At 35.3% G+C, this 27,321-nt stretch overlaps 1 protein-coding gene and 1 long non-coding RNA gene across 3 annotated transcripts; both read right to left on the bottom strand.

The window, feature by feature from the left end:
• Positions 1-1,638: 1,638 nt before the first annotated feature.
• On the bottom strand, positions 1,639-6,895 carry LOC141480312 (uncharacterized). Of its 2 annotated transcripts, XR_012464263.1 has the most exons (4): positions 4,121-6,895; positions 3,626-4,066; positions 2,214-3,571; positions 1,639-2,159 (listed from the first exon to the last, which is right to left on the bottom strand). It is a non-coding gene; the product is annotated as an uncharacterized lncRNA (long non-coding RNA). The 2 variants fall into 2 exon arrangements; XR_012464262.1 differs by having other exon boundaries at positions 2,214-4,066.
• A 4,768-nt stretch (positions 6,896-11,663) lies between these two features.
• Positions 11,664-13,411, bottom strand: LOC111512816 (uncharacterized). Its single transcript, XM_074170127.1, has 3 exons — positions 12,469-13,411; positions 12,147-12,436; positions 11,664-11,939 (listed from the first exon to the last, which is right to left on the bottom strand). Exons 1-3 carry the CDS (start codon positions 13,346-13,348, stop codon positions 11,790-11,792), a joined length of 1,320 nt encoding a protein of 439 aa, XP_074026228.1. The 5' UTR covers positions 13,349-13,411; the 3' UTR covers positions 11,664-11,789.
• Positions 13,412-27,321: the final 13,910 nt, after the last annotated feature.

Here is a 27,321-nt window from a genome sequence, read left to right as displayed (position 1 = left end):
TTGAAAATGATAATAAATTTCATCGAAATATTGGAATAACTTGTGTTATAAGAGTACACTTCCGTTCTGCTGTTCACCCAAAGAAATTCCCAAGTTTTGTTCTTAAGTAGTCAGCAAAGACTGTCCTTCAACTATATATATATATATATATATATATATATATATATATATATATATATATATATATATATATATATATATATATATATATACATATATGTACTCAAATGAGTACACTGGGAAAATCTGAAAACATCAGCTCTTAAGTATGAAATAGGTAAGCTCCAAACAAAGAGTGACTTTGCACTCCTCGATGCAGGCCCACCTCACTCTCGAATGACATTGTACACACCTTAATTGTTTTTCTAATTTGTGAGGGAAATGTCAACCCTCATGTTTTCGAATATTAGTAGGCACCTGAGTTGATGGCCTGCTTCTTGAAGTCGAAAATTCATCAAAACATCGCAGGTAATGTAGAACGATTTATCTCTGAAAACTCAATAGGTCCAAACTCTTTTGTGGTGTAATCAATTGGTATAATCGCCAGGCGTTGACCAACGAAATATTTATCATAAGTGTAAAGAGCACAAACCACCACTTCTTTCCGCGAATGTTGATTCTATAATTGTTGACCGCTTGATCAAGCAAATCAACACCGATCATGGATCGATTATACTTTTGAAAAAGCAAAGGTTGGGGAACGTCAATTTTTGCTTTCTCAGTAGTTGACCAACGCAGGCTCCGCCGATTCATAGTTTGAAACCATTGTTACAACATTGTTGTCCTTCCAACGTACAAATAATAGTTGGGATTCTGCATCGTACATACTTTCGAAATCTCCTTTTTTTTTTCTTGAAAAGTTTGGGGGGTGGTAAGTGGGCATTTTCTGGTTCTGTTGTCTCTAACAGTTCCAGTTGCTCGATGATTTTTTTCCCTCAGTAATTTCAGTAAGCCGTGACTACTGAAAAAATTATCGAAGACAGTGTGGTTGGAAGGAATTGCAACAGTATCCAATAAGTCCAGGACCACTTTCGAACCCAAGAGAAGATCACTGATTTCAGCCGTTTCAGCTATATTTTTAGTTTCATAATAAGTATCGAATTTGTAACAATACCCGGTGGAATTGTTACAGAGCATGCAATCCTTGTAGCCGAAACGAACCGGCTTTCCCCTAATGAATTGTTTGCTAGGGTGGTGTCCAAAGTATTTTACAATAGCTTCATCTATTGATACATTTTCATGAAAAAGAAGCGGGCCTTGTATACCCGCAACGATCGCTCTAGAATTCTATAGTAGTTTTGATACCCAACTAGGGTGAAATTGGCGGCATTCCTTCGCGGAGACGTCATGTGTTTGTTCGCTGGCCAGCATATCGGTCAGTTACGGATTCGGATTCGTTACAATATTATTAAAGTCGAACTGTTGGAAGGTTGCACTATTGTTTACTTGTACTATACCTGTCAATACCACTGATGCTGAATTCAAATATGTGCATAGTGAACTTATACTTGATTGATAGTTATATATCATAATCATTAAATTTGTGATTTTCATGACACTTTTACCATTAAAATTTTTAGGCCCTCAAAAATTTGTCAGTTAAAAAAAAATATTGTAAAAAAAGTGCTTTCACAACAAAAAAATACCTACTTCCATCACAACAAAAAAATAACTATTTCCAATAACGTCTATATTTTCTGCTACAGCACTCCCAACTTCAAATATTTCAGTATTTTCTGTTACAGGGCGCATTTCATCCTCATCTAAAATAAACATACAAATGCAATGATTATATAAAGTTATATATGTATAGATATTTTGCAGTCTTTTGGATTATATCTATTCTAGTTTTAACAACATCATAATATGGACTCGCCATTAAAAAGAGAACATTGACTCCAACAACTAAAAGAAGATGAAGAGATTCATGTCTCGGCATTTTCGTCAGGCTCACACTTGACGTCACGTTGTTTCAAATGTTTATTGATGAAAATTCAAAATGTATTAAAGTAACTCTGTCGTGAGATTTCCGCTAAACAGTTTATAAAATTGCAATATATGTTTCACTGTTTGTTTGAAGATAGTCGACAATGTTTCGTGGTGTATTTCATCAGTTCGGACTTCCATTGTCTCATATAGTGTAAATTGATTTGAAAACCCTGAAAAAAACAACTGTTATCACCATCACAATGTACTTTCTGGTCTCCTCCGACTTTCTCTCAGTTTCGGCTCCAGAACAGACGATGAGAGCTGTCCATATCTCGGTAGAAGAACACATTGGCTCTAGACGCATAATTGAGGATTTTCTCTATTGGTAAACCTTGGATCTGACTGTAACCAATTTGGTCGTATTTTGACGATCGCATTATATTTTCCGGCTTCAAATCCGCGTGAATCAGCCTCAATTCCTGAAAAATATAATAGAAGATCAGTAGAAAACATGTTCTATTGGAAATGAATTTCATTAGTTGGCTGATACTTGATGAAAATTCATAATGTATTGAATTAACTCTGTCGTGAGATTTTCGCTAAACAGTTTATAAAATTGCAATATATGTTTCACTGTTTGTTTGAAGCTGGTTGACAATGTTTCGGACTTCCATTGTCTCATATAGTATAAATTGATTTGAAAACCCTGAAAAAAACAACTGTTATCACCATCACAATGTACTTTCTGGTCTCCTCCGACTTTCCCTTAGTTTCGGCTCCAGGACGGACGATGGGAGCTGTCCATATCTCGGTAGAAGAACTCATTGGCTCTAGACGCATGGTTGAGGATTTTCTCTATTGGTAAACCTTGGATCTGACTGTAACCAATTTGGTCGTATTTTGACGATCGCATTATATTTTCCGGCTTCAAGTCCGCGTGAATCAGCCTCAATTCCTGAAAAATATAATAGAAGATCTGTAGAAAACATGTTCTATTGGGAAATGAATTTCATTAGTTGGCTGATACTTGATGAAAATTCATAATGTATCAAAGTAACTCTGTCGTGAGATTTTCGCTAAACAGTTTATAAAATTGCAACATATGTTTCACTGTTTGTTTGAAGATAGTTGACAATGTTTCGTGGTGTATTTCATCAGTTCGGACTTCCATTGTCTCATATAGTATGAATTGATTTGTGTACTTTCTGGTTTCCTCCAACTTTCTCTTAGTTTCGGCTCCAGAACAGACGATGAGAGCTGCCCATATCTCGGTAGAAGAACACATTGGCTCTAGACGCATAATTGAGGATTTTCTCTATTGGTAAACCTTGGATCTGACTGTAACCAATTTGGTCGTATTCTGACGATCGCATTATATTTTCCAGCTTCAAATCCGCGTGAATCAGCCTCAATTCCTGAAAAATATAATAGAAGATCAGTAGAAAACATGTTCTATTGGAAATGAATTTCATTAGTTGGCTGATACTTGATGAAAATTTATAATGTATTGAATTAACTCTGTCGTGAGATTTTCGCTAAACAGTTTATAAAATTGCAATATATGTTTCAGTGTTTGTTTGAAGATGGTTGACGATGTTTCGGACTTCCATTGTCTCATATAGTATAAATTGATTTGAAAACCCTGAAAAAAACAACTGTTATCACCATCACAATGTACTTTCTGGTCTCCTCCGACTTTCTCTCAGTTTCGGCTCCAGAACGGACGATGAGAGCTGTCCATATCTCGGTAGAAGAACACATTGGCTCTAGACGGATGATTGAGGATTTTCTCTATTGGTAAACCTTGGATCTGACTAACCAATTTGGTCGTATTCTGACGATCGCATTATATTTTCCGGCTTCAAATCCGCTTGAATCAGCCTCAATTCCTGAAAAATATAATAGAAGATCAGTAGAAAACATGTTCTATTGGGAAATGAATTTCATTAGTTGGCTGATACTTGATGAAAATTCATAATGTATCAAAGTAACTCTGTCGTGAGATTTCCGCTAAACAGTTTATGAAATTGCAACATATTTTTCACTGTTTGTTTGAAGATAGTTGACAATGTTTCGTGGTGTATTTCATCAGTTCGGACTTCCATTGTCTCATATAGTGTAAATTGATTTGAAAACCCTGAAAATAACAACTGTTATCACCATCACAATGTACTTTCTGGTCTCCTCCGACTTTCTCTCAGTTTCGGCTCCAGAACAGACGATGAGAGCTGTCCATATCTCGGTAGAAGAACACATTGGCTCTAGACGCATAATTGAGGATTTTCTCTATTGGTAAACCTTGGATCTGACTGTAACCAATTTGGTCGTATTTTGACGATCGCATTATATTTTCCGGCTTCAAATCCGCGTGAATCAGCCTCAATTCCTGAAAAATATAATAGAAGATCAGTAGAAAACATGTTCTATTGGGAAACTAATTTCATTAGTTGGCTGATACTTGATGAAAATTCATAATGTATCAAAGTAACTCTGTCGTGAGATTTCCGCTAAACAGTTCATGAAATTGCAACATATTTTTCGTTTGTTTGAAGATAGTTGACAATGTTTCGTGGTGTATTTCATCAGTTCGGACTTCCATTGTCTCATATAGTATAAATTGATTTGAAAACCCTGAAAAAAACAACTGTTATCACCATCACAATGTACTTTCTGGTCTCATTCGACTTTCTCTTAGTTTCGGCACCAGAACGGATGATGAGAGCTGTCCATATCTCGGTAGAAGAACTCATTGGCTCTAGACGCATGGTTGAGGATTTTCTCTATTGGTAAACCTTGGATCTGACTAACCAATTTGGTCGTATTCTGACGATCGCATTATATTTTCCGGCTTCAAATCCGCGTGAATCAGCCTCAATTCCTGAAAAATATAATAGAAGATCAGTAGTAAACATGTTCTATTGGGAAATGAATTTCATTAGTTGGCTGACACTTGATGAATATTCATAATGTACTAAAGTAACTCTGTCGTGAGATTTCCGCTAAACAGTTTATAAAATTGCAATATATGTTTCACTGTTTGTTTGAAGATGGTTGATAATGTTTCGGACTTCCATTGTCTCATATTGTATAAATTGATTTGAAAACCCGGAAAAAAACAACTGTTATCACCGTCACAATGTACTTTCTGGTCTCCTCCGACTTTCTCTCAGTTTCGGCTCCAGAACAGACGATGAGAGCTGTCCATATCTCGGTAGAAGAACACATTGGCTCTAGACGCATAATTGAGGATTTTCTCTATTGGTAAACCTTGGATCTGACTGTAACCAATTTGGTCGTATTTTGACGATCGCATTATATTTTCCGGCTTCAAATCCGCGTGAATCAGCCTCAATTCCTGAAAAATATAATAGAAGATCAGTAGTAAACATGTTCTATTGGGAAATGAATTTCATTAGTTGGCTGACACTTGATGAAAATTCATAATGTACTAAAGTAACTCTGTCGTGAGATTTCCGCTAAACAGTTTATAAAATTGCAATATATGTTTCACTGTTTGTTTGAAGCTGGTTGACAATGTTTCGGACTTCCATTGTCTCATTTAGTATAAATTGATTTGAAAACCCTGAAAAAAACAACTGTTATCACCATCACAATGTACTTTCTGGTCTCCTCCGACTTTCTCTTAGTTTCGGTTCCAGAACGGACGATGAGAGCTGTCCATATCTCGGTAGAAGAACACATTGGCTCTAGACGCATAATTGAGGATTTTCTCTATTGGTAAACCTTGGATCTGACTGTAACCAATTTGGTCGTATTCTGACGATCGCATTATATTTTCCGGCTTCAAATCCGCGTGAATCAGCCTCAATTCCTGAAAAATATAATAGAAGATCAGTAGAAAACATGTTCTATTGGAAATGAATTTCATTAGTTGGCTGATACTTGATGAAAATTCATAATGTATTAAATTAACTCTGTCGTGAGATTTTCGCTAAACAGTTTATAATATTGCAATATATGTTTCACTGTTTGTTTGAAGATGGTTGACAATGTTTCGTGGTGTATTTCATCAGTTCGGACTTCCATTGTCTCATATAGTATATATGAAATATTTCATATCTTGCTCATTTTCTCTTTATTTAAAGATTTTGTTTCAGGTCTTGGAAGTGCTGCAGACGAGGACTAGCCCATTACTAAGCACGAGTTTCTACACAATGAATATCAGGTGCTCGAGTTTCTCGGGAAGGGCACCTTCGGCTAGGTACCTTCTGATCAAAAGAATCGCCCCCACCTTTAGTTCCATTATAAAACTCAATCATTGAGGGCTTCTTCGATGAAGGAGATATCGAGGGTTGATCATGTGTGTGTTATAATAGAAGTACATTCTTTTTTTTTTGGTACATATGAAACAAGCATCAGATCTTTGTCGAAGCCTAACATAGAGGTTTTGGGTTTGCGATGTGTCTCATCCAAAAACTCCGGTGGAATTTCTCTCTTTTTTTTTTAAGCAGTGTTGCAACAATTGTCAATTTATAGGGATTCGCTAACATTGTTTTTGCCAAATCCACCGACGTGAACCAGTTGTCCATAGTTACATTTCGATTCGACCCGTGGACTGTTTTTGTCAATTCTTTCACATAGTAAGTACCAAGTGGATCACCATGGATTTTCGTTCATTTTCCCAAGTAAAGAGCAGCATCATCATATATAATTGGTTCCAGAATCACCAACTATTACTATTTTGAGTTCATATCTCGCCGGCTTATTAGGCATATACATCCTAAAAGGGTATCTCCCACGAAACCCCAAAAGTTGTACATCAATAGTCAGAAATGCTCCAGGTTTGTAATTCCTATTACAGTTCAATATGAATTGATTCCATATCTCTCTCATAGGAGCAAATTGATCTGACTCTACGTGAAGGCCTCGTGGTTTCATCGTCAAACCGTAGACAAGAGAAAATTGAATCGTTCTTCACTCATGACAGATCTATAAATATTTTTTGTTATTGTTGCCGAGTTCTGATTTTTTTATTGCCTTTTGTAGGATCATTTGACTAGTATACTCAACTATCTGGTCTAATATTATATCTTCGAAAAACAATTTGAAAACATTAACCTCTTTCTCGGAGTTCGCACAAATATTACTTGGGCCGGGTCTGGTGAAAGAGTTTCATCCTCAACCAGTTTTCTAACTGAACTGAGCTGCGTCTGTTCCTACCCTTATCAAAAATACCAAGTTGTCATAATGAGGCATATCCCTCACAAGCCATTGTACTTGGTTCGTCAGTTGATTATTGATGGTCAACGTCGCATTATCGTTCAGTCTCGGTAACAAATCGGGGACCAGATGGTGCTTGCTTCCAAATCCTCTCAATTCTTTTCAAGAACGTCGTGCAAAAATCGTGGCTGACCAGTCGTCAACAGATACCGATAGTTCCGTGCACTCAGCACGCAGTCATCCAAGAACCGCTGCTTCCCGAAGTTGAATATGGCAGGCCGTTCCTTGTCGATTCCTCTGCTATCCTGCAAGAGCAGCGTCCGGTCTTTCTCGAGACGTCACCCCCACTTACCATCAATTAATGGTGAGCAGTAGTTCTTGTGCTGTTTTTTAGTTTCGAATATGTTGTAAGAATGTACAAAATAAAGCTGCAAATTTATCACCTGCACAAATCCGATTCTGAATGAGGTTGAAGAAAATTGAAAAGTGTCGTGTTATCTTAAAGAAAAACTCGGACGTTAATACCAACTGGTTTCTATTTCAACTTCCATTAACAACTGACTATCTCTAAATGTCAACAAACCATCGGTGAGAATGCAACCAAGTAACGCAACGGCACCGAATTCCGTCCAGTTATGAGTACCTTACTTTAAATCTCATTAAAGATGTTGAAATAATGATAAGATTTTTATCCAAATTATACATTTCTGAGGTTAAAAACGTTTATTTGAAAATAATGAAGATACAATATTCTATGTGTTTGTTTTAATTTTCATATTCGCAAATTGAAATATACGTACAAAAAAAATGACAAGTACACCATTTTCCGTCCGACCTGTGATGATTTTACGTGAATCCGTCCACTCGAATACCGAATGTCGACCAGCCATGAAGTAAGAAGGAAAAGATAAATTATGTCCCTCTCACAAAGTGAAAATTTCATAAAAACAGAAGATCATCACTTGTCAAAGTATTTTTATTAACGGACATAAATATCATAAGAAATTAAAATACGAAACATAACAAAATTTCCTATTGATCCAGTATAAAATTTAACTGAAATGTATCACGTCATGAGATTAGTGAACAAGTGTAGGAAATATTTTCATTTGCATTTTTTGCGAAGATCATTGAGTTCAGGAACATTGTAGACACCACGTTTAGAAACTAATATAGAACTTTCAATTTTAGATATAACATCACTAATTTCATAGTTCAAAATATCATCTTTGTCTGGCCATTTCCAGTAGTTTCCACTCATAGTCATAGCCTTTACTTTCAACCCATTATCTAATTTATCCAGTACTATTCCAGGAAAATATTCTCCTTCATACTGAATGATAACGTAAGCCCCTTCTGAATATTCTTCTACTTCTACTTCATCTATTTGCTGAATAATTCCATTTTTCGAATTTGAATTATCTGCTCCACTTCTCAATTTACTTTGCTGATGTTTGAGCCTGTCTTTTCTTTTTTGAGCTCTGTCTAATTTATCTTTCTCCTTGGTCTGCTTTTCTTCTTCAATTCTTCTTTGGTGTTCTATGAATTCGTCACTTATAGCAACCGTTGGGTACATTTTGGCTTTTTTATTTTGAGTTTTGTTTTCCATACCTGCCTTTCTTTTCTTTTCATCATTTCCTGGCCAGAAAAGAGCCTTCTTGAAAGGAGTTGGATACTTTGAATTTTCGTTTGAAGTATTCTCTTGAATAAAATATTTATTGGGCATTTTTTGGGCGATCATCTCCTGATTTGATACATTTGCATTTGTTAAGTTTTCTTCTGATACTGCTCCTAATTCAGTTTGAATTTTTGAAGTCGATGGTTGAGGTTCTGGGTTAACTATATTCAAGGAACCATCCACTTCAACTATGGCATCAATGACATTACCATTGTCAAACCAAAATTGTTCATAAATATTCATGTCTGAAATCGTTTCATTGAGGTTAGTAGGCATGTTATTTTGAAAAGTGGTATCATTAATTGCGAAATTCTGTTCAGGTTATAAACTTTGCCAGAATATGAACAGCTCAAACTCACGTCAAAAGTCTAACGCTGATATTAACTTTTTTTTTATGGATTCATTAGCAGATGATTCTGTTAGATCATTTTCTTTTGCGTTTGAGAGCTGTTTTACCAATCTTGAGTAATCTATAGCGTCTTCATCAAATGGAAAAAGTCCACAAGTACGAAATGCCTCCTCAATGAGAGATGGTGAAACAGTAGTCTCCAAAGACCTTTGAAGAATTTTAGGAAAATCTGACCGTTGCATTTTCTTGCCACTGTTTTCCATGCGCCATTTACGAACATCATTACGCCAACAATTCTTTAATGGATAAAATACTCCAACGTCTAAGGGTTGGAGACGATGGGTTGCATTAGGATAAGAAGCTGTCAATATAATACCATTCTCCTTGCAAAATTCACTTAAACTAAGGTTGATGTGAAAAGAATGGCCATCTAGGAATAGTATAACAGGTAATGGAATAGTATTCTGCTTAAGCCATGGGTAAAATACGTTGGTGACATATTCGTAGAATGTTTCACTGGTCATCCAACCTGATTCAGAGTGACCCATTCCCCATTGCTTTGGCATATTCACTATTATTGATGACGGTTCATAACGTTTATATGGAAAAATAACTAAAGGTGGGGGTAATGCACCATCTGCAGCTATTGTAAGTAGAACCGTTAAACACTCCTTTTCATCATTTACTCTTCGACTATATACTTTTTTGAACCCTTTCTGACCAAGACCTGCTTTTCTTGGGGTGATAGATAGAAACCACTTTCATCACAATTGAACACTCTTCGGTGGTCATTCAAAACGTCCATTAAATGATTATCCTCCAAATATTTTCGGACTTTAGAAAACCAATTCCTGATATTTTGCTCTGATACAAGTGCCCTACACGATGAAAGCGACTGTGGTACCCTTTGGGAAATTTGTGGATGGCGGGCAAGGAATCCAGTGTACCACTTTTTACCCGGTTGATCGTTTGTAAATGGATTTTTTCTATTTAAATTCCTTACTAATTTTGCCACGGAATCTATCAGCTGGGACTTTGTGACCGGAAATCCTAGTTCAACGATTTCTAATATCCATTTCACAATTATATTTTCTTCTGCAATTGTTAACACTGTTGGACCTTCAATATTTCCGGGATTTTTGTATTTTCTTTTTAAAGTATCAATTAAGGTAGATTTTGGAACTTCATATATTTTGGAAGCTTGTCGGATGCTGTATTTTTTGTTTTTTATGTCAAGTAAAGCTTTTTCTAGGTTATCGCGAGGATATGAGAAACGCTTTTTAGAATCCATAATGATGATCTGAAACAAATATGAAGGTCGCAATAAGGGGCTTTGAAAAACTGGATTCCGTCCGGGTCGGACGGAAACAGAGAAAGTCTTCCCTGTTTCCGACCCAAATTGAATATGCTCAATAGCATCAAAAATTTATTTGATCAAGATCAAATATACAAGAAAATATACTAGAAACCTCAATATACCAGGTAATATCGAAAACTACCCAAAAATAATAATTGCTAGTTTGAACCAAGCACTTAAATCGGCAAAGTTACTCCATAGAAAATCAAGATTATTTAATAAAATTATTTTTAAGTTTTACGTTGAATTACGTCTAATCTAATTGATTTGAAGTAGGACGTATAAAGGTCCCATATTGTAGAATCACATGATAATTAAATAAATGAATTCGAAATACATAGTCTCAAAATAAAAATAACCATAACGATTTTCATATTACGAAATATCAAAATCATGTTACCGTTCTTAATAAGTTCACGAATTCAATTAATTCGGCACTAATAACGACGTGTTGAGAGCAACAAAGTATATATTCAGTCAAAGAAGTAGTAAAATACTTACCATTTAGTTTATTTCAATGAAAATGTCACTGAGTTTGCTGACTCTCCTTCGACCTTTTTTCAGATAGTAAAATCATCAAACTATCCCGTCACATGGTTTTAAGTCAACTGAAGATTGATCGTTACTCATTTCAAATCCGCATTTTTACAGTTGACGCATGAATATTGAGTGAATGAAAAGCGCGCACTCTCTCAGCATTTATATGTAACTTGGAACTAATATTTCGGATATTTCGTATCGGGCGGATAGAGTAGGTAGGTCGGAAACCGGTGCCATTGCGTTATACGGGGTGCGTTCAAGAGCGCTCCATACCTGCAACTGGACCCTCAAACTGCATCTAACGGTAAATGTCTGAGAATATGGTAGGCGGTCCTATTTTTACAATCACAGACTTACCGAACAAGGGACGCCTCCTTCTATCTTGATGGATATATTCATTACGCAAATCGACAAGTTTATGTTGTTGCGGCTCGAATACACACACTACAGAGGAGGCACGGCAAACTCCATAGACGGAGCGTAATTGTTTTACGTTTGGAGATTAATTAATCGTTTAAATATTTTCAATGGTGAATGATGTTTTATTATTCTATTATTATCATGAGGCTATTGCCAGAATCATTTCATCTTCAACAAAGGTTGTCCTACATTGGTCGTAATAAAATTCCTTCTAGTTTCGAAAATGCACCTATATTATCAAACAGAAAAAAATTCTGAATCGAATGACACTTCAACCATACTTTTAGGAGCCGGCAAAAAGTTTTGACCTAAAAAGCATTTGTGAACTAGACTTTTCAACGGTATGTTAACTGGCGTGGTGGATTGCGAATTTCCAATTTCCTCGGGTATCTAGGATCTATCAATTCGGGCAGGAGACAACTGTTGTAAAAATTTTCCAACTTTGGTTTCATTTTATTCGTCCAGAATGAATCGTCCTTGATAATCTAAAAAAAATTCCTATCAATTTTATAAGGTCATGGAATATAAAACAGAATTAATATATAAAGTGCTCAGCCTATAATTTTAATATTTATAATCAGAAATATTTTTGAATGATTGGGGTGAGTTGTTGAAGGCAGTTAAAACATGGATGAAAACCAATTTATCGTTTTGATATCACAGATTGTTATGGGTATGTTACTAAAACTCACCTTTTCAACTAAAATTCCCAAGGGAGTCCAAATTACAAAATAACACAGGGAACGCTGAGTAATGTGTAGCTGTCCTTGTACTTGATAGTAATAATTATGATTTTGTTTCAGCTGTAAGTGTAGATTCTTATCTAGAGTACAGAAATTTATTATTTTTTGCTCGATTGCTTCTTTGGGGTGCATTTTTGACGCAGTTTTGGGGCACTTCACCTCAACAATGGCGTCATCTCCTATCAGTCCATCAGGACTGGCTCCAAAAATATAGTCGTATTCATCAATGAAAATTCCACAAAGTTCAATTCCACAAAAAAAAAATATTTACTCTTGTATATCATCAAAGAAAGTATTACTTTGACATCAAAATCATTCTCTAGTTGTCTAATTGCGAATGGCTCATGTTCTCTTCCATACTTGTTTTCGTTTCCTCTGAAGGTGGCATAAAGTAAGTTTTTCACCTTCTTGACACAAGATGTTTTTCGCATCTTGCAAATGTCACCAAAATGTGAAGCTGTTAAGCGAATACTTCTCTCCTGTTGCCATAAAGGATTGTCACATTGACCTCTTGTATTGAGTTCAATGAGTTTTATCTCTTCGGCAGTTTTTTTTAATGAATTGAGAAAATCGTATTTTTTTCGCTCGAATTGATCGGTAGATAAATCAGGATCAGAGATAGCGTCTGGGCCGTAATCCTTATCTGGCAGAGCATATTTCTTCTTAAATTTTGGTGGAAGGTCTTTATTTTTGCGTCTCGTGATTTTCTGAAGTTGGCGTCTCCTCTTCATCTTTTCTACATATCTTTTGGTATAAAATGGAACTTTGTGTTTTTCAACAACATTATAATAGTCCCCATCAGAGTTGAATGAAATAGCAGCAGCTTTACAACGTGTCGCGTACGATCTTTTACGAGAATAGTTTATTCTTTTACCTCCAACAAACTTGCAGATGATGCTGTTGTATTGTTCAGCGATATTGGTATCCAGGTCCGCTATTAAGCTGGCCGCATTGAAAACTAAGTCCAATAGACCACATGCTCTCATGCTGGGTATATGATCAACTCCATCTAATCTTGGAGAACACTTGAAATATGATATCTCCTGACATCTTTCATGCTGTCCAAATACATGTGATGGGACATTCTTGAGATCTTTGCATAGGTTCTCAACTTTTTGGACCAATGAAGTTTTTTCTTTAATCCTGAACATCGTAGCAGATTTTATTGAAGTGCGTAAAATGTTTTTAAATTAATGATTCAATGATTGAATGTGAGGTAATGTAAGGTAAAGATTCTGTTGAATTGATTGTAAAATTAATGTAAAGTTTTCATTTTCATGTTGTTTTTCACCAAGAGTATATTCTTCGAATATTATTCGCTGCACGATTGATTTCCCTCCTCCTCAATCTTCCGAACTCTCAAACAATGCTGTGTTGAAGGCCCTCTAACCACAAACTCTATTTTTCAATTCACCCCATAAAAATGTATCCATAACACTTACGTTTGGAGACCTCACCTCAACAAAAAAACGCAACTATGCCCCAATTTATGCTTCGACGTATTCCCTGTAGTTTAGAAGATCCCACTGGTGGGTTCGAATTGGATTACCCTGTATAAAATATCATTTCTGCGAATTTACTGGCAGATATAACTGATACATATTTGCAGATGAATAGATATTTGATTATGAACAAAATTATTTCTTCACTGACATTCCTTTCATTGTAAGATAGCTATTTGTATAACAAGGGAGGAAAGTGTTACTTTTCCTCCCGAGAATGAAGTTTACTGCCCGACGCGTAGCAGTAATCATTCAAGGGAGGAAAATTCACTTTACCCCCACTTTTTCCGCCTCCCTCAAATTTTTAAATAATTTATGAAACTACCAAAAAATAATTTATTTATGAAACTTACAAACAAAATTTATTAAAGAACTAAAACTGAGAAGTAGGTACAGTATAACTCATAGGGACGGTATTTTCATACTTGCATCCTACATATTTTCAATTTCTGCTAAAGTAATTATTTATAGTGATGTTAAACGTGCAGTTTTGAGCAGTGGTTATTTGAATACCACTAGAACTGAGAGCTGGATCCAATGCAGTTTTCGTGATATTTTCACTAACTATATTATTATACAGCTGGTATTCCTCGGAAATACTCGTACTTGGCTGATTACAATCAGTTTCATTAACTTTAGTGACTCTCATAATTAGGTTCGCAATTTTTTGCTTTTTTGCAAGAGATTGCTGCACGTATCCTTCAGCGATATTTGTAGACTTCCAACCTCCGTGTTGCTTTAAAGTAAGAATGTCTCCTCCAGAATTTGCAAGTAAACTTGCCGAGGTTCTTCTGAAACTATGCCCGGTATAATTTATGACATTAGGCAGTTTTAAAAATTCTGCAATTTTTGTAGGAATTTTAGCTATAGTATTTTTCCCAACCATTTGGTTGATACATTTTCCTGCTCTATAGCAGACAAATAAACGTGTCTGATCTACTTTAGGGCGTAACGATATATATTTTCTATAAATATCAATATAATTAGGGCCATTCCCCAGTGAAGCATTGATTACAAACGTTCTCTGAATATTTGTTTTAGAATTTGGTATATTTACTATTAATACTGAACCTTTATCTTCAATATCTGTAGTGGCCATTTTAAGGAGCTCGTCACACCTGCATGCTCTTGAAATTCCGAAAATGAGGAGAACCTACAAAACAAAGAAAAATAATTTTAAAAAAAGAAAAAAAAACTGTCGACGCTGGAATTCGAACCAAAAACTACAAGGCCGTCATGAATAATGAGCGGTGCACCAACTCACTGCGCTACTGAGCCTAATAAACTACTTTTGCGGAATTATAAACATAGCTAAAGCTTTAGCTCTATTATAATAATTAACTTTTATTTTTTAAATATATTTACTTCTCGAAAATATCTTACCTTCATTAATAAATAATTATTATCGGGGGCTTCTAATAAAAATTTATTTAGTTCCTCTCTTGAGAAGGTTTTTGCCTTATTAGGTTTATATCTTGGTTTTGCCTTTTCAAGAAAGCAATTAATTTTGGGTATTTCATATCCATATTTTCTTTTATTTGAAGCATGGTACGTAGCATCGAATACTTGGACCACAATGTAGAGACTTTTAGTGTATTTGCTAATATGGAAACATATCCCAACATAATATTTTCTGAGTAAATACGAATATGCTTTTCTTCGGCCCATCGCTTGAAATGTAAATATTGTTTTTCGTATTCATCTTTAGATTTTTGGGGCAATAAAGATTGTACCGTTACATTAACTTGTTCCAAAATATCCGGTGGTGTATTATTTATATCTTCAAAATCGCTTGAATCACTAATTTTTAAAATATTCTTAATATTTTACAGATATACCTATTATGTATGGTGAATCACACTTTGAAACTGTCAAACGACCATAGCATGCTATAAAATTTGTCATAAATTCGAAAACCGGGTGGATCTATGAATCTAACAAATTATCAATGAAAAAATCGTTAAATTAAAATACCTACTAATTTATACCATATTGCAAAATACAGATTGTTCTATAAATAAACGGTAAACTTTATATTTATATAATAGAATATAGTTTAGGTTGTCAATGCCGTATACATTATTTCATTGATTATGTACTATGACGTCTCTTTTACTTTTCCTCCCTTGTGAGGAAAAGTACGACTTTGCTCCCTACAATGAGGCCAGGAAATGTATACTTTGGATAGAGGTAGGCGGAAAAACAGCTTTTCTTGAATGAAAGATAAAACCAGTTGTTTTGGATTCAAATTGATGCCACAAAGAGTTGTTCAAAATTCCGATTTCGAGGCTGAATTCAATTTTTTATTTCATTATCAAAAATCGAAAATAATCTCAGGTTTAAATTCTTTATTTTTTATTAGTAGATGTAAATAAATGTAAATATTGTAAATAAATGTAAATATAAAGTGAATATAAAGAAATGTTTGATTGTTCCTCCTCCTGGTCAGACTATGAATAGGTATTGAAAAGAATATAATTATTACAAGGAACATCAAAATAGTATTTATGAAAGTATTTGATCTTATTGTGAGGCAACTAGAAATTCAATGAACTCATTGTCGTTTTCAGATTGTGCTCCTAGAGGATGGATATGAAGATCTTATCTTTCATGTACAGAATGGGCCAAATGTGACAGTTTTATAGGGAAACTCATGTTTTGAAACTAGAAAGATGAAAACGTATGGCTGTGTCTGAGGGGCAAATTTTATGACAAACTTAATGATGAAAAGCTTATACTGATATATATTATCATCGTTTCTGAGTTACAGCATGTTTTTCGAGAATGTGTATTTTCGAAAAGTAGCTGTAACTTTTTTGCTGTGATTTTTTTTGAATCTATGAAAAAATTTCCAAAGCAATTTTTAACGTAGAATTCAATGGTGTGAAACGTTCATTTTTTCAAATGAAATATCCGTTGTTATTGATGGAAAACAATTTTATTCAATGAGATACCCAATATATTGGAATGTAGGCTTTCACGGCCGGCATCAATGTTTTGCTTGATCTCCGGGTTTGGCTGTGGTCTTCTTTGGTTATAATTTCGAAGTTATAGTTATAGTTTGGAAATTATAACCAAAGAAGATCACGGAAATCAGCCAAAACACCCTGTATATTCCTGCATATTTCAATAGAGCTTAAAATTAGCTTTCCAAAAATGTAGCACACTTGATGTTTTGCTAGAGTTATCTTTGATATAGAGTTTTTCGGGTGTTTCATGTACACTTTGAAACGCACAATTCATCAAGTAGGCGGATAATGCGGTGAATGGTGGAAGGTGGATGATGCGGCGTTAAAACAGAATGCAAAACAGAGAGAAGACAATCTTTTAGGCACATTTTCGCAAGATTGCGACACAACCTAATTGATGATGGTAAATTTGAAAAGAAAAGGCCAAAATTATATGAATCAAATGGACCCTGTTATGCAATAAGGAACCAACTGAAAACATAAATTTGGAGTAAAATTAGAAGAAAGTAGTCTGGTGATAATTGAAAATAATATTGTATTCAAAAGAGGATATTTAAAATTGTTCGAATGTTTTTTATTGAATTATAACCTTAGGAAACATACTCTAAACAAATTGGATACAAACTCCAAGAAGAACTTTAAAAATAAATCACTTGGGTCTTTTTTGCAAAAATGAATTTTAAAAATTCATTCATCTTCCACTTGAAAATGCAAGTTTGTATTGTAACCTTCTACGTCTTCCTCGATTGTTTTATCGCCTATAAGGTTGAGATGAAACGGATGGTCCGCAGAAGGAATCAAATGCAAATAGCTTTTGATGTCTTGCAGTTTCGCTTCTGCTATTGGTTTACCATTGGGCCATAGCGGAGTCAGATGTCTACAAAATAATGTTCATGGTTGCCTTCCTTTTCCTTTTTTGATATTGATCTCTGTATACCTATCGCCATCATCGTATTTCGTTTTTGTAAATATACTGTAGGGTTTTTCTTTCGAAATCTTTATTTCTTTCATTTTCAGCCAGTTAATCTTTTCTTTTTCGCAGCTTATTTTTCTATTTGTTACTTGCTTTTCCAGTATTTCTGTGCTTACAAAGTCTTCACTCTTCATAGAAATTACTTTCATTGGATTTTTTTTCGGCAGGTTTCCATTACCTCCACGTAGTCTTGGGGAGAGAATAATTTGGGTAGTTTCTTGAGGGCACATTCTACGTCGCCAAAATCGCTATCGTTTGGCAAGAAACTGTGCCCCGAAACTGAAAAACGCAATTTGATGGTTTCTAAATGTGTGGAACGTTCGAGTATGCATTTCAGCATTAGAACCATTTTTATGTTACGGTTTTGGCCGCCGCATGAATCACTCCACAATATAAGATTTTTTACTGTTTTCGCATTATTGTTCTCAATGTAAAGCATCAAACAAGAACCAACTTCTTGTGACCCTCGACCTACCTGTCCTTCCAGCCACAAGTTGAAAACTGACATTGATTCCTTTCCCCCATAAATCCCGCAGTTGTAGTGCCACAACTGTCTTTTATAAAATATTATGTTAGTAGTTAGCCGCGGTAAAGGAAGGGTTTTTCCATGTCATAAGTCAATGTTTCTGTGGCGTCGTTTTCACTTGCATTTTTGAGGTCGATGTTCATCGCGTTCCTAGCTTGTTCTGCTTCTTCTATATGCATATTGTGCTCTAAACTAACTATCTTTTTCTCATCTCCTTCGGGTAAATTTTTAATTTTGGCGTCATATGCGTCGCACTTGTTAAAAAATATCTTTTTTTGGTTTCTTCAATTTTAAATTGAATTCGCTTAAAAAAATTTTTTACGTGAAGCAAAGCTCACTGTGTCCGTATTTCCATTTTTATAAAGTCTATACATTTGTGTAAGTGTTGTCCCTGCAGCCAAAAACTCTTGTTTGTTTTTTTTCCCCTGCAGTAATGAGATATACATCTAGGAAACTTACTGATATGACTGATAACGGCATTTTTTTGGTACATTGACATTTTGTTGTGACTTCCAGATATACCTCGTCGATCAAGTGTTTCTAATGTTCTTACTTTACGCAGTGCAGTATTAACATGCTTAGTAGAAATCCCTAAGTTTTGATGAACATTTCTCTACAGATTACGACTTTATTGGTCGAATATACTCTAGAAAATTGTCGTTTCTCTGGATTTTTGCCGCAATATTTTTCCTCATTGCTTTGGCTTCTTTTGCGTATGCACATAAGAATGAAGTCCGAACATTATAGTTCACTAAATGCCAATAGTGTTCATAAAACTTTCTTCTTTCTTCAACAGAAATTCTCTCATGACACCTTGATCACACATGAACAAAACCCATCAACAAACTCTTTCTCTTTCTACTAATTTTCCTTCAGCTGAATAATCTTGCTGATTACTGTTTTCACATATCTTCCTCTGGTTTCTATTTTGTTGTTCATATTTCCTTTTCCTTCCTTTTTTCGGACGGCCTTAACGATCAAGGGTGATGTTATTATCAATATTTTCTGTCATTTCCGATGAGCGTATGATATTGTTCTGTTGCATAATAAAATCAGCATCCGAGGATGCATCACTTGAAGAGGTTCATAATCTATGTCCTTCACAGAATCATCGGAATCTTCAAACTCTTGTGAAGAATTTCCTTCAATATAACTATTCAAACGTTCAATAGTAGTAGGGCTTTCCTGTTTATAATCTGTTTTATTTTTCACATCAGTAACAGGTTCAGAATTTGTGTCCATGAAAAATTTCTCAACATGTTCAAAATCCTGGAAATCGTTATTTTCAAAATGTTCACTTAAACTTTCAATACTTTTACATTTCTGAAACAATTCTGCCGTTTCTACACTAGGACATTTTTCAATAGGCTTTTTTCCAGTAGTTTCAGTCGTAGTCTCAATATGAGTAGTTATATACTCATTATTGTCATTCGTTACATTTTGTTCTGAGATCTATAAGAACAGAACATTTCAATAAGGAACGAACTGTGTCACACAAAAATAGACTTAATAATAGGTATCTGATAAGTAACGGAACTCGAGAATAATATTAAATAACATGCAACTCTCGTTTTCTTCACAGGTTAACAGTAAAAGGCTCGAAAAGTCAAAGGAAAGAAAGTCAAGTTGTAACAAAGTCTTTTTTTAAATTTAAGGGTTAGAATAATATAAAATTATATAAACATTATTTTAGTATGTATTACCGTATGTGTATTATCCTATGGCGAAATAGCTAATACTTTTCCTCTCTCTACCATGAAACTTGTTCTTTGGGAGTAAACAAGGGCATGATTTCTTGTTAAATTGTTTTCGGACAGACGAAACTTACGTGAGCAGTGCTGAGATTTTTAACAGCTACAATTCTTATACTTGGGGACGACAAAATCCTTATTCTATTGTGGAGCAGATATGACGAAGAAGCTTTGGATTTACTGTGTGGGCATGTGTTTTCAGGGTTAAAATTAACGGCTCGTTCATTCATGAATTTCCTAAACAAAATACTCAAGAAATAATGAAAGATCTTTGAAATTTGTTGGAACACCTGGAATATAAAACTACCTAAATGTAAAATTGAGAAAGTTAACTTCAAAAAATTCAATCAAAAATGAATTGATATGTTTCTAGAAATATCCAACTGGCAAATAATTACCATGTCTGAAGGTTTTCCTGAAAACGCACATTTATCAAGATATTTCACTCCATGTCTTCTAGATAATGGAAAATACAATTCATCTAAATTAAAAATTAAACTAATAATGATAAAACACAACACAATACATTTCAAAATAATTGCTTCTCTTGTAATAGAAAATATTCTGTGACGAATTTTTAGTTACCTCCATTTCAAGGACAACTCTTTTTCCAATCGTCTTCAATAAATTTTTTGATAATTCCTGAAACGGCTTCATCATCTGCCGTTTCAATCCTTTCATCGCCAAGTTCGGTGATGATGCAAGTAATTAGTTCTTCCTTTTTCTCATTACTCATTTTCCGTAATATTCCAGACACGTACTAAAAAATATAGAGGCACCACCGGGAAAACAGCTGCAAAGAGTCAAGTTGTTTTTATGATCATGAGAAAGGTTTTGGATTTCTACTTCTTCATTTATATACAAAAGAATGTGGGAACCATCCAAAGAAAGGAAGAAAGCATTCAATTTCAAAATAAACTCTTCACAAATACAGTTTATACAATGGAATGAAAAACCCTCTCTCAAAACAAACTAGTTTATATGAACATTATACAATGTTCACGAGAACGGTTTCGATTTTCTACTTCTCCATCTTCATATAACAAATATGAGAATCTTCCGAAGAAAGAAAGAAAGCAGGCAATTTCAAAATAACGTCTTCACCAAAATATTCAGATCATGCAATTGATTGCTTTTTTTCTTTGGAAGATTCCCACATTTGTTTGCAAAGAGATCAAAAAGTAAACAGGCCAAACCTTTTTTCCCAAAAATTAATCTCCTCTAAAAAATTACACACCTCTTCTCATGATATTTTGAACGAATATGTATCGTTATTATTGTTTGGAAACATTGTTCTCACAATGTTTTTCTAAAAAATTTTGTTACTTTTCACTTTTACATTTTCGAAGTTTTTATGGAGATTTCTTATAAAAAAGTCGAAATATTTTTCAGGTCTATGCATAATTACTTAAACTATTGAGAATATTATACTAAGAATGTAATGAATAATTACCTATCATTAGTCCTACTTCCTGAAGAAAAATATTATTGTCAGTACACATAAAGAAATTATGGATGTTGTTATAAATACCAGACCTGTTTTTTTTTTAATCTTTTTCAGCAGAGATATGATTAATTTTATTCAGTGCAACTTGGCGTTCCATGATTCTCTTTGAACTGAAGTGGAATAAAGGTTCTCATTATGATCATCAATTTTGCCTTCATAGGCGCCAATGATGGTGGGTTAAAGAAGGAAACAATACATTCTAGTTAATAATGATGGGGATGATGTTGCATTGTACCAAAATTGTAAAGAGGTGGTCATTTCACTAAACGGAAATGAATAATTTATTTAAATAACAAAACTGGGTTTGAAAGAACATCTGTGTATGAAGAAACACATAGTTTTTATGGACTCTTATTGGATAATTTCAGCTTTTACTATGTGAAAAAAATATAAAATTGTAATGGAGTTGTTTTCAGTTGTTGCAATCGATCACTGTGGTCCTTTCACAACGAAAGCAATGAAGATTCGCTCTTCAAAAACGTTCAAATCGTACGTGGTCATGTTTTGTTGTTTTGCCACTAAAGCATTACACTTAGAACTTTCGGGAGATATGTCTAGTGAGGCGGTTTTGTGTGCCTTCCGGCGTTTGATTTCACGAAGAGGTCCTGTAAAAAAAGTTTATTCTGACAACGGTACAGCTTCTGTTGGTAGTAACAAAATAATTCAAGACATGTTGAGAAATACAGCAAATTCTCTCGCAATAGAATGTCATTTTCAACCTCCTTCTGCTCCACATTTTGCGGGATTGGTAGAAGCTGGAGTCAAGTCAGTAAAAACGCATTTGAAGCGAGTAATTGGTGATAGATTTTAAATTACGAAGAATTTTACACAGTACTTGTTCAGGAGGAGGGTTTGCTAAACAGCCGACCTCTAACACCCATCAGTTCAGATGCAAATGATTTTCCGTGTTAACACCGGGTCACTTTTTAACCCGGGAACCTATTTCTGCGTTACCTGATCCAGATTTGTCTCACTTGAAGTTGAACCAGCTTAGCCGATGGCAACTTTTACAACGACTCCATCAGGACTTTTGGTCACGATGGCATACAGGGTATTTACATAAGGTAAAGTGGGGCAAGTGTGACCGTAATTTTCATTAGTTGGAAATTATTTGAGTCCATCTAATGAACCTCAAATAATAGAACAATGGAATTCTGCACGTATTCACTTCTAATGTCAACTTTTATACTACGCCACAGAAAAGTATTAATAAAAATATAGCATGGATGTTATTCATTAATTCATATATAGAAGACCATAGGTCACACTTCGCAGGGAATTAGGGGCAAGTATGACTCTGGCCAAATTTGAAGTTATTAATGCACGTAAATCTCTCTCTGGGGCAAGTGTGAATAAACAGTGAAAGAGCTTTCACCACAATTTATTTTTCTGAGGTATCTTTATTCAAAATATATTTATGAACATTTCTGGAAAAAAAAACATTACAAATGGAAGTCGGAAAAATCGAATGGGAATTTCATTGAACCCCATCTGGTGACGGGTGGTGATGGAAGTACGGTTGTTATTTAGTCATCGGAGAGTGTATCAATGTCTTCCACATCTGGCCAGGTGAACTGGTTGTCTCTGAAATTTGTAAATTTCACACACCACAAGTTATCATTTGTCTTCTCTGTTATTAGCCCAACATAATGTTTGACACATTTTCTGGTTCTATACTCCACCAAAACCCATTCGTCTAAGGATAGCTTCAGCTTTGTATTTTCTTCATACTGTTCACCTCCCTCTTCTCCCTTCCCTCCTTTCTCTCCTTCCTATCCTTTTTCTCCTTCCTCCTCTTCTTTTACCCTTTCTCTTCTTCTTCTGCTTCCCCTTCTTCCATTTCAAATATCTCAGGGTCTAAGTCATCGTCGGAGTTAGCGTAAATCACATCATCTGAATCTTCTGAATACTCACTACTCGTATTTATACGGATTTTTCTCTTTTTCGAGACTTTCTTAGGAACTACTTCCTTGGTTCCATTATTTCTTTTCTTCGGTCGTTTTTGCGTTTTATTTTTTGATTTCGTTAACCTCTCTTTCTCTTCATCAATGAGTCTCTGAATAACTTCAGGGTGAGTTATGACCTCCGCACCATTTGCGACTCTTTTTCTCTTGTTTTATCGTTCTCAAAAACAGTTGTTCGAACGAATGTTTTGGATGAATTTCGACGGTACTGTCACTTCTGTCGATAACAGTATTATGGGCTGTGGGAGCAGAGCTAATAATATCGGTTTGTTCATTAATAGAAATAGTGTGGATAATGGCTTGATAATTGGAAGTGGATGGTACTGGTTTAACGGACCCCTGCTTATTTCTTTCATTTTCCCATCTCCTTAAAGATTCCGGATCGAATACTTCACTAGATATGACAATTTTGTTGATTGGAACAATTCCTGCCTTCTTGAAACCATTCTTTATAGCATCAGAATGAAGATTTTTCCATACTGAGCCCAATAACTCTGAAAATTTCTTTTTTGGGATTTTAAGACCAATATTTTGCCTTTGCCACATGACGAGTTCCCTATCCCAAGCATCTTTTAGAGACTTGAATACAGCTAAATCAAGTTGTTGCAAGAGATGTGAGGTATGCGGAGGTAATTTAAGTATTACGATATCATTACCTCGTGCTAGCTGCACTAATTTCACATTTATATGGGTACTATGACCATCATATATTAGTAAAATTGGCTTTTCTTGGCCTAGTACTGGAATAAGAGTTTTTTGGAAAGAGTTAAAAAAATATCCGCCTCCATCCAAGCCTTGGCACTCGCAGCATAAGCCATTCCCTCGAAACTATTCCTTTCATCAGCTGTCCAGCTATCCCAAATGTGTTTTCCTTTGAAAACTATGAGTGGTGGGGCCTTCAGACCTGAAGCTGAAATAGCGGAGAGAATCGTCGTGTTTTCTCTGCCTGGTCCGGTTGTTGTTCTGGAACTAGGTTGACCACGGACTCCAACAACTTTCGATTTTTTTGGGTCATGTGAAAAATACGATTCATCTAGATTCCATATTAATTCTGGTTTCAGGGACAGTTCATTGTCCTTAATTGCTTTCTCGAGGATATCAAAATGTTCATAGATGACAAACGGGTCTGTCATTTTCTTTCTAGCACATTCAACACTCTGGGGTTTTTTGATACTCAAGCGATGACTAGATTTGAATCTTAAGAACCAGTCTTCCCCAGGAAAACTGTTTTTGAAAGGTATTTCGATATTATTAGTGATGTTACGTTTCAATTTAGCACTAGATCAAACTGCTCTTATGTGACCTTTCAAAACACTACCTTACCTTTTAAGATTTTTATTCAAAGGATATTAACAATGTAATTAAGTTACAAGTAGATTTTATTCATTTAACATCATAGTAATGGGAATCTTCCGTTCCATAGAAAACCATACCTGAAATGTATAAGAATAAATGTATGCTCCCTGACTAACTGCTTTGACCAGTACTTACGCATTCTCCTATTGCCAATCGACGTTGGAGATCCGAAATTCCTCGCTAGGTTGAAATAGTTGTTATTGTTTGTTTCTCAGTTTTCTTCACCTATCATTTTTTTTGCCGTTGTCTGCCTTATTCCCTATATCTTTCCAAGAATATTTCTTGCATAGATCGTTATTCATTACTTCCAGAAGGATTACTGACATATTAGAGCCATATCGCCTGAAAAACAATATTAGTTAGCTCTGGTTTCTGAATACTGTTTGATATTTTCGGTAAATATTCTGCATAATATGAATGCTCTAATATTTGTACTGAAAGGGAAGGTTATGGCGACTTACCTTATATGTTTCTATTCCATCGCATGAATAAGGATTGGTAAATAGTTGAAAATAGGTTGGAACAATATATTTTGTAAATATTCGTAAACAAGGTTAAGAGACAGCTGTTGGTTGACATCTGCCGAACTTTCGTAGTATCGTTCCGTCGACTTACACCGAACTAGTTCTACAGTTGTTCACGGGTGGAGGATTTATCGGTTACTCAAGTTGTCAAGGGTTGTTTTAGGGTTGCATTGCTTTGAGAAGGAGTTTTGATGGGTCATGGACTTGTTGATGATGTATCAAGTGGCTGTGGAGGAATTGTTAGATTTATGATGTTGTGCACAGCGCCCCCTTGGTGCTTGTAGTGTAGATTGGATGCACTGTGGCAACAACTGGTTAGCTGTCAGATGTGGCAGTCGCTTAGTATTTGGAAGTTAACCTTCGGTGAGCTTGGTTCGGAGTTCAAAGGGTACCATCAGACTGATTGTAGGATATATTTGGTTGTATTTGTGCCATCCTTCACGGGGATTATTTCTACAAGTCAGGATTGTATAGTGGAAGACTGATTGGTCATTTTGGTGTGGATATTTGCAGTCTGAAACTTAAGCTCTTTTGAGGATTTGTGGTGGTTACCGAACTCGTGCCAGGTGGGAGGATTTCCGAAATTAGGTATGTCTGAATCACTGTCGCATCTCTCATGTGATCTTAGCTATGATATCACTTCTTCAATTCTACAACCTTCGTTTCTCGTCTCTAGATTCATAAGAAACAGAAGGCCCTCAGTCACTCATCAAGTCCCAGTAGGACTTCCGTGCAGAGCACCGCACACGAAGAAACGTATAGAAAACCCCTTGGCCAGGGTAAGAATTTTACCATTAAATGTGTTTTTGATGAGTTTAGTAATTTCTGATTCCATCGTTATATCTCAAATGAATATTAGTATTGAAGAGAGGTTTCAACACTCATTCAATTTTCTTGATTTTTACGGATCATATGGTTATACAGGGCACCCAAAAATATACTCTTGTTATCTTGCTACTTTGCTTGATGAAAATATACCAGGGGTATTGATTAGTCAAATAGTCCTATTGAATGGGGGTTGAATCTCACCTTGTTTCATCTGATTCTGATTGAGAATTTTCTTCCGTAGGGTTTTTCTTCCTGCTTTTTTTTGTCTTCGTTAAGGGTTCCTGTTTTCCTTTTTTTTTCTTCTTCTTTAAGTTTTATTTGTCTTTCTGGATCTTATTTGGTGATCCATTACTGGTCCAGCTTGTCGTGCCCTACAGGGTGATCTATCTTGGTGGTGCTACAGGGTGATCCATCTCCGCCGTACTACAGGGTGATCCACCGGTGCTACAGGGTGATCCATCTCCGTCGAACTACGGGATAGCCTAACACCATATACCGGGTGGCCCAAAAGGAGCACGCAAGTTATAATTGATTTAATTGAAAATTTGTGATATACTGAGATATTTAAATAATTGTTTGCCCTTATGTTTATTGATACCTGTTGATATAGTGTTGTTTATCGTTTATTGATTAAGAGTTGTTTATTGATACCTGATTGATATAGATATTTGTGAAACGGAAATTGAGGTATATTCTTCCTTTCACGATTGCTGATTGACACCGATGCGCCTACGCCTGAGCTCACGCGACGCAAACGAGTTTGTCATACCATCCGATACTAGTATTTACGATTTCACCTACTCAATTTTCGTGGTAGTTTTACTCGACGTATTGTAGTTTTTTTTGAGCGTCGTTACTTCCGTAATTTATGGCTGATTGAATTCGTGGTTATATACACCGCGCTCGTGTATTGACATTTGAACATCGCGTAGTAGTGTGAATATTGCATTGTTGTCTTAGAAGCGTTGTTGGTTAATCCATGTAAGTTAGGATTACTGAATAAATCATATTGGGGATCTTTATCTTTTATTTCCAATATTAATTGGTAAGTTATTGATATTGTGAGTTACTTAGGGTATCTGGAGGATTAAATTTACCTGGCGCCCATTAAGATCTATTTGAAATTTGCTAAGTTGTTTAACCCACTTCCGTCTCCACTGTTTAGCTTAGCCGCGGATACCCATCTGTCTTATTTGTTACCGACAGATGATTTAGTCTCCTCTT

Source organism: Leptinotarsa decemlineata, unplaced genomic scaffold (genome assembly GCF_025532065.1).
Source record: "Leptinotarsa decemlineata unplaced genomic scaffold, Ldec_3_MD MMD2_P_RNA_scaffold_7, whole genome shotgun sequence".
NCBI lineage: Eukaryota > Metazoa > Arthropoda > Insecta > Coleoptera > Chrysomelidae > Leptinotarsa > Leptinotarsa decemlineata.
This window is presented reverse-complemented; position numbering and strand designations above follow the sequence as displayed.

Coding starts and splice junctions, on each gene's coding strand:
- LOC111512816 (XM_074170127.1), bottom strand. CDS start 13,348: ATGTTCAGGATTAAAGAAAAAACTTCATTGGTCCAAAAAGTTGAGAAC. Junction 12,437..12,468: donor TTCTTTGATGATATACAAGA/GTAAATATTTTT, acceptor GAATTGAACTTT/GTGGAATTTTCATTGATGAA. Junction 11,940..12,146: donor TGGGAATTTTAGTTGAAAAG/GTGAGTTTTAGT, acceptor AATTTTTTTTAG/ATTATCAAGGACGATTCATT.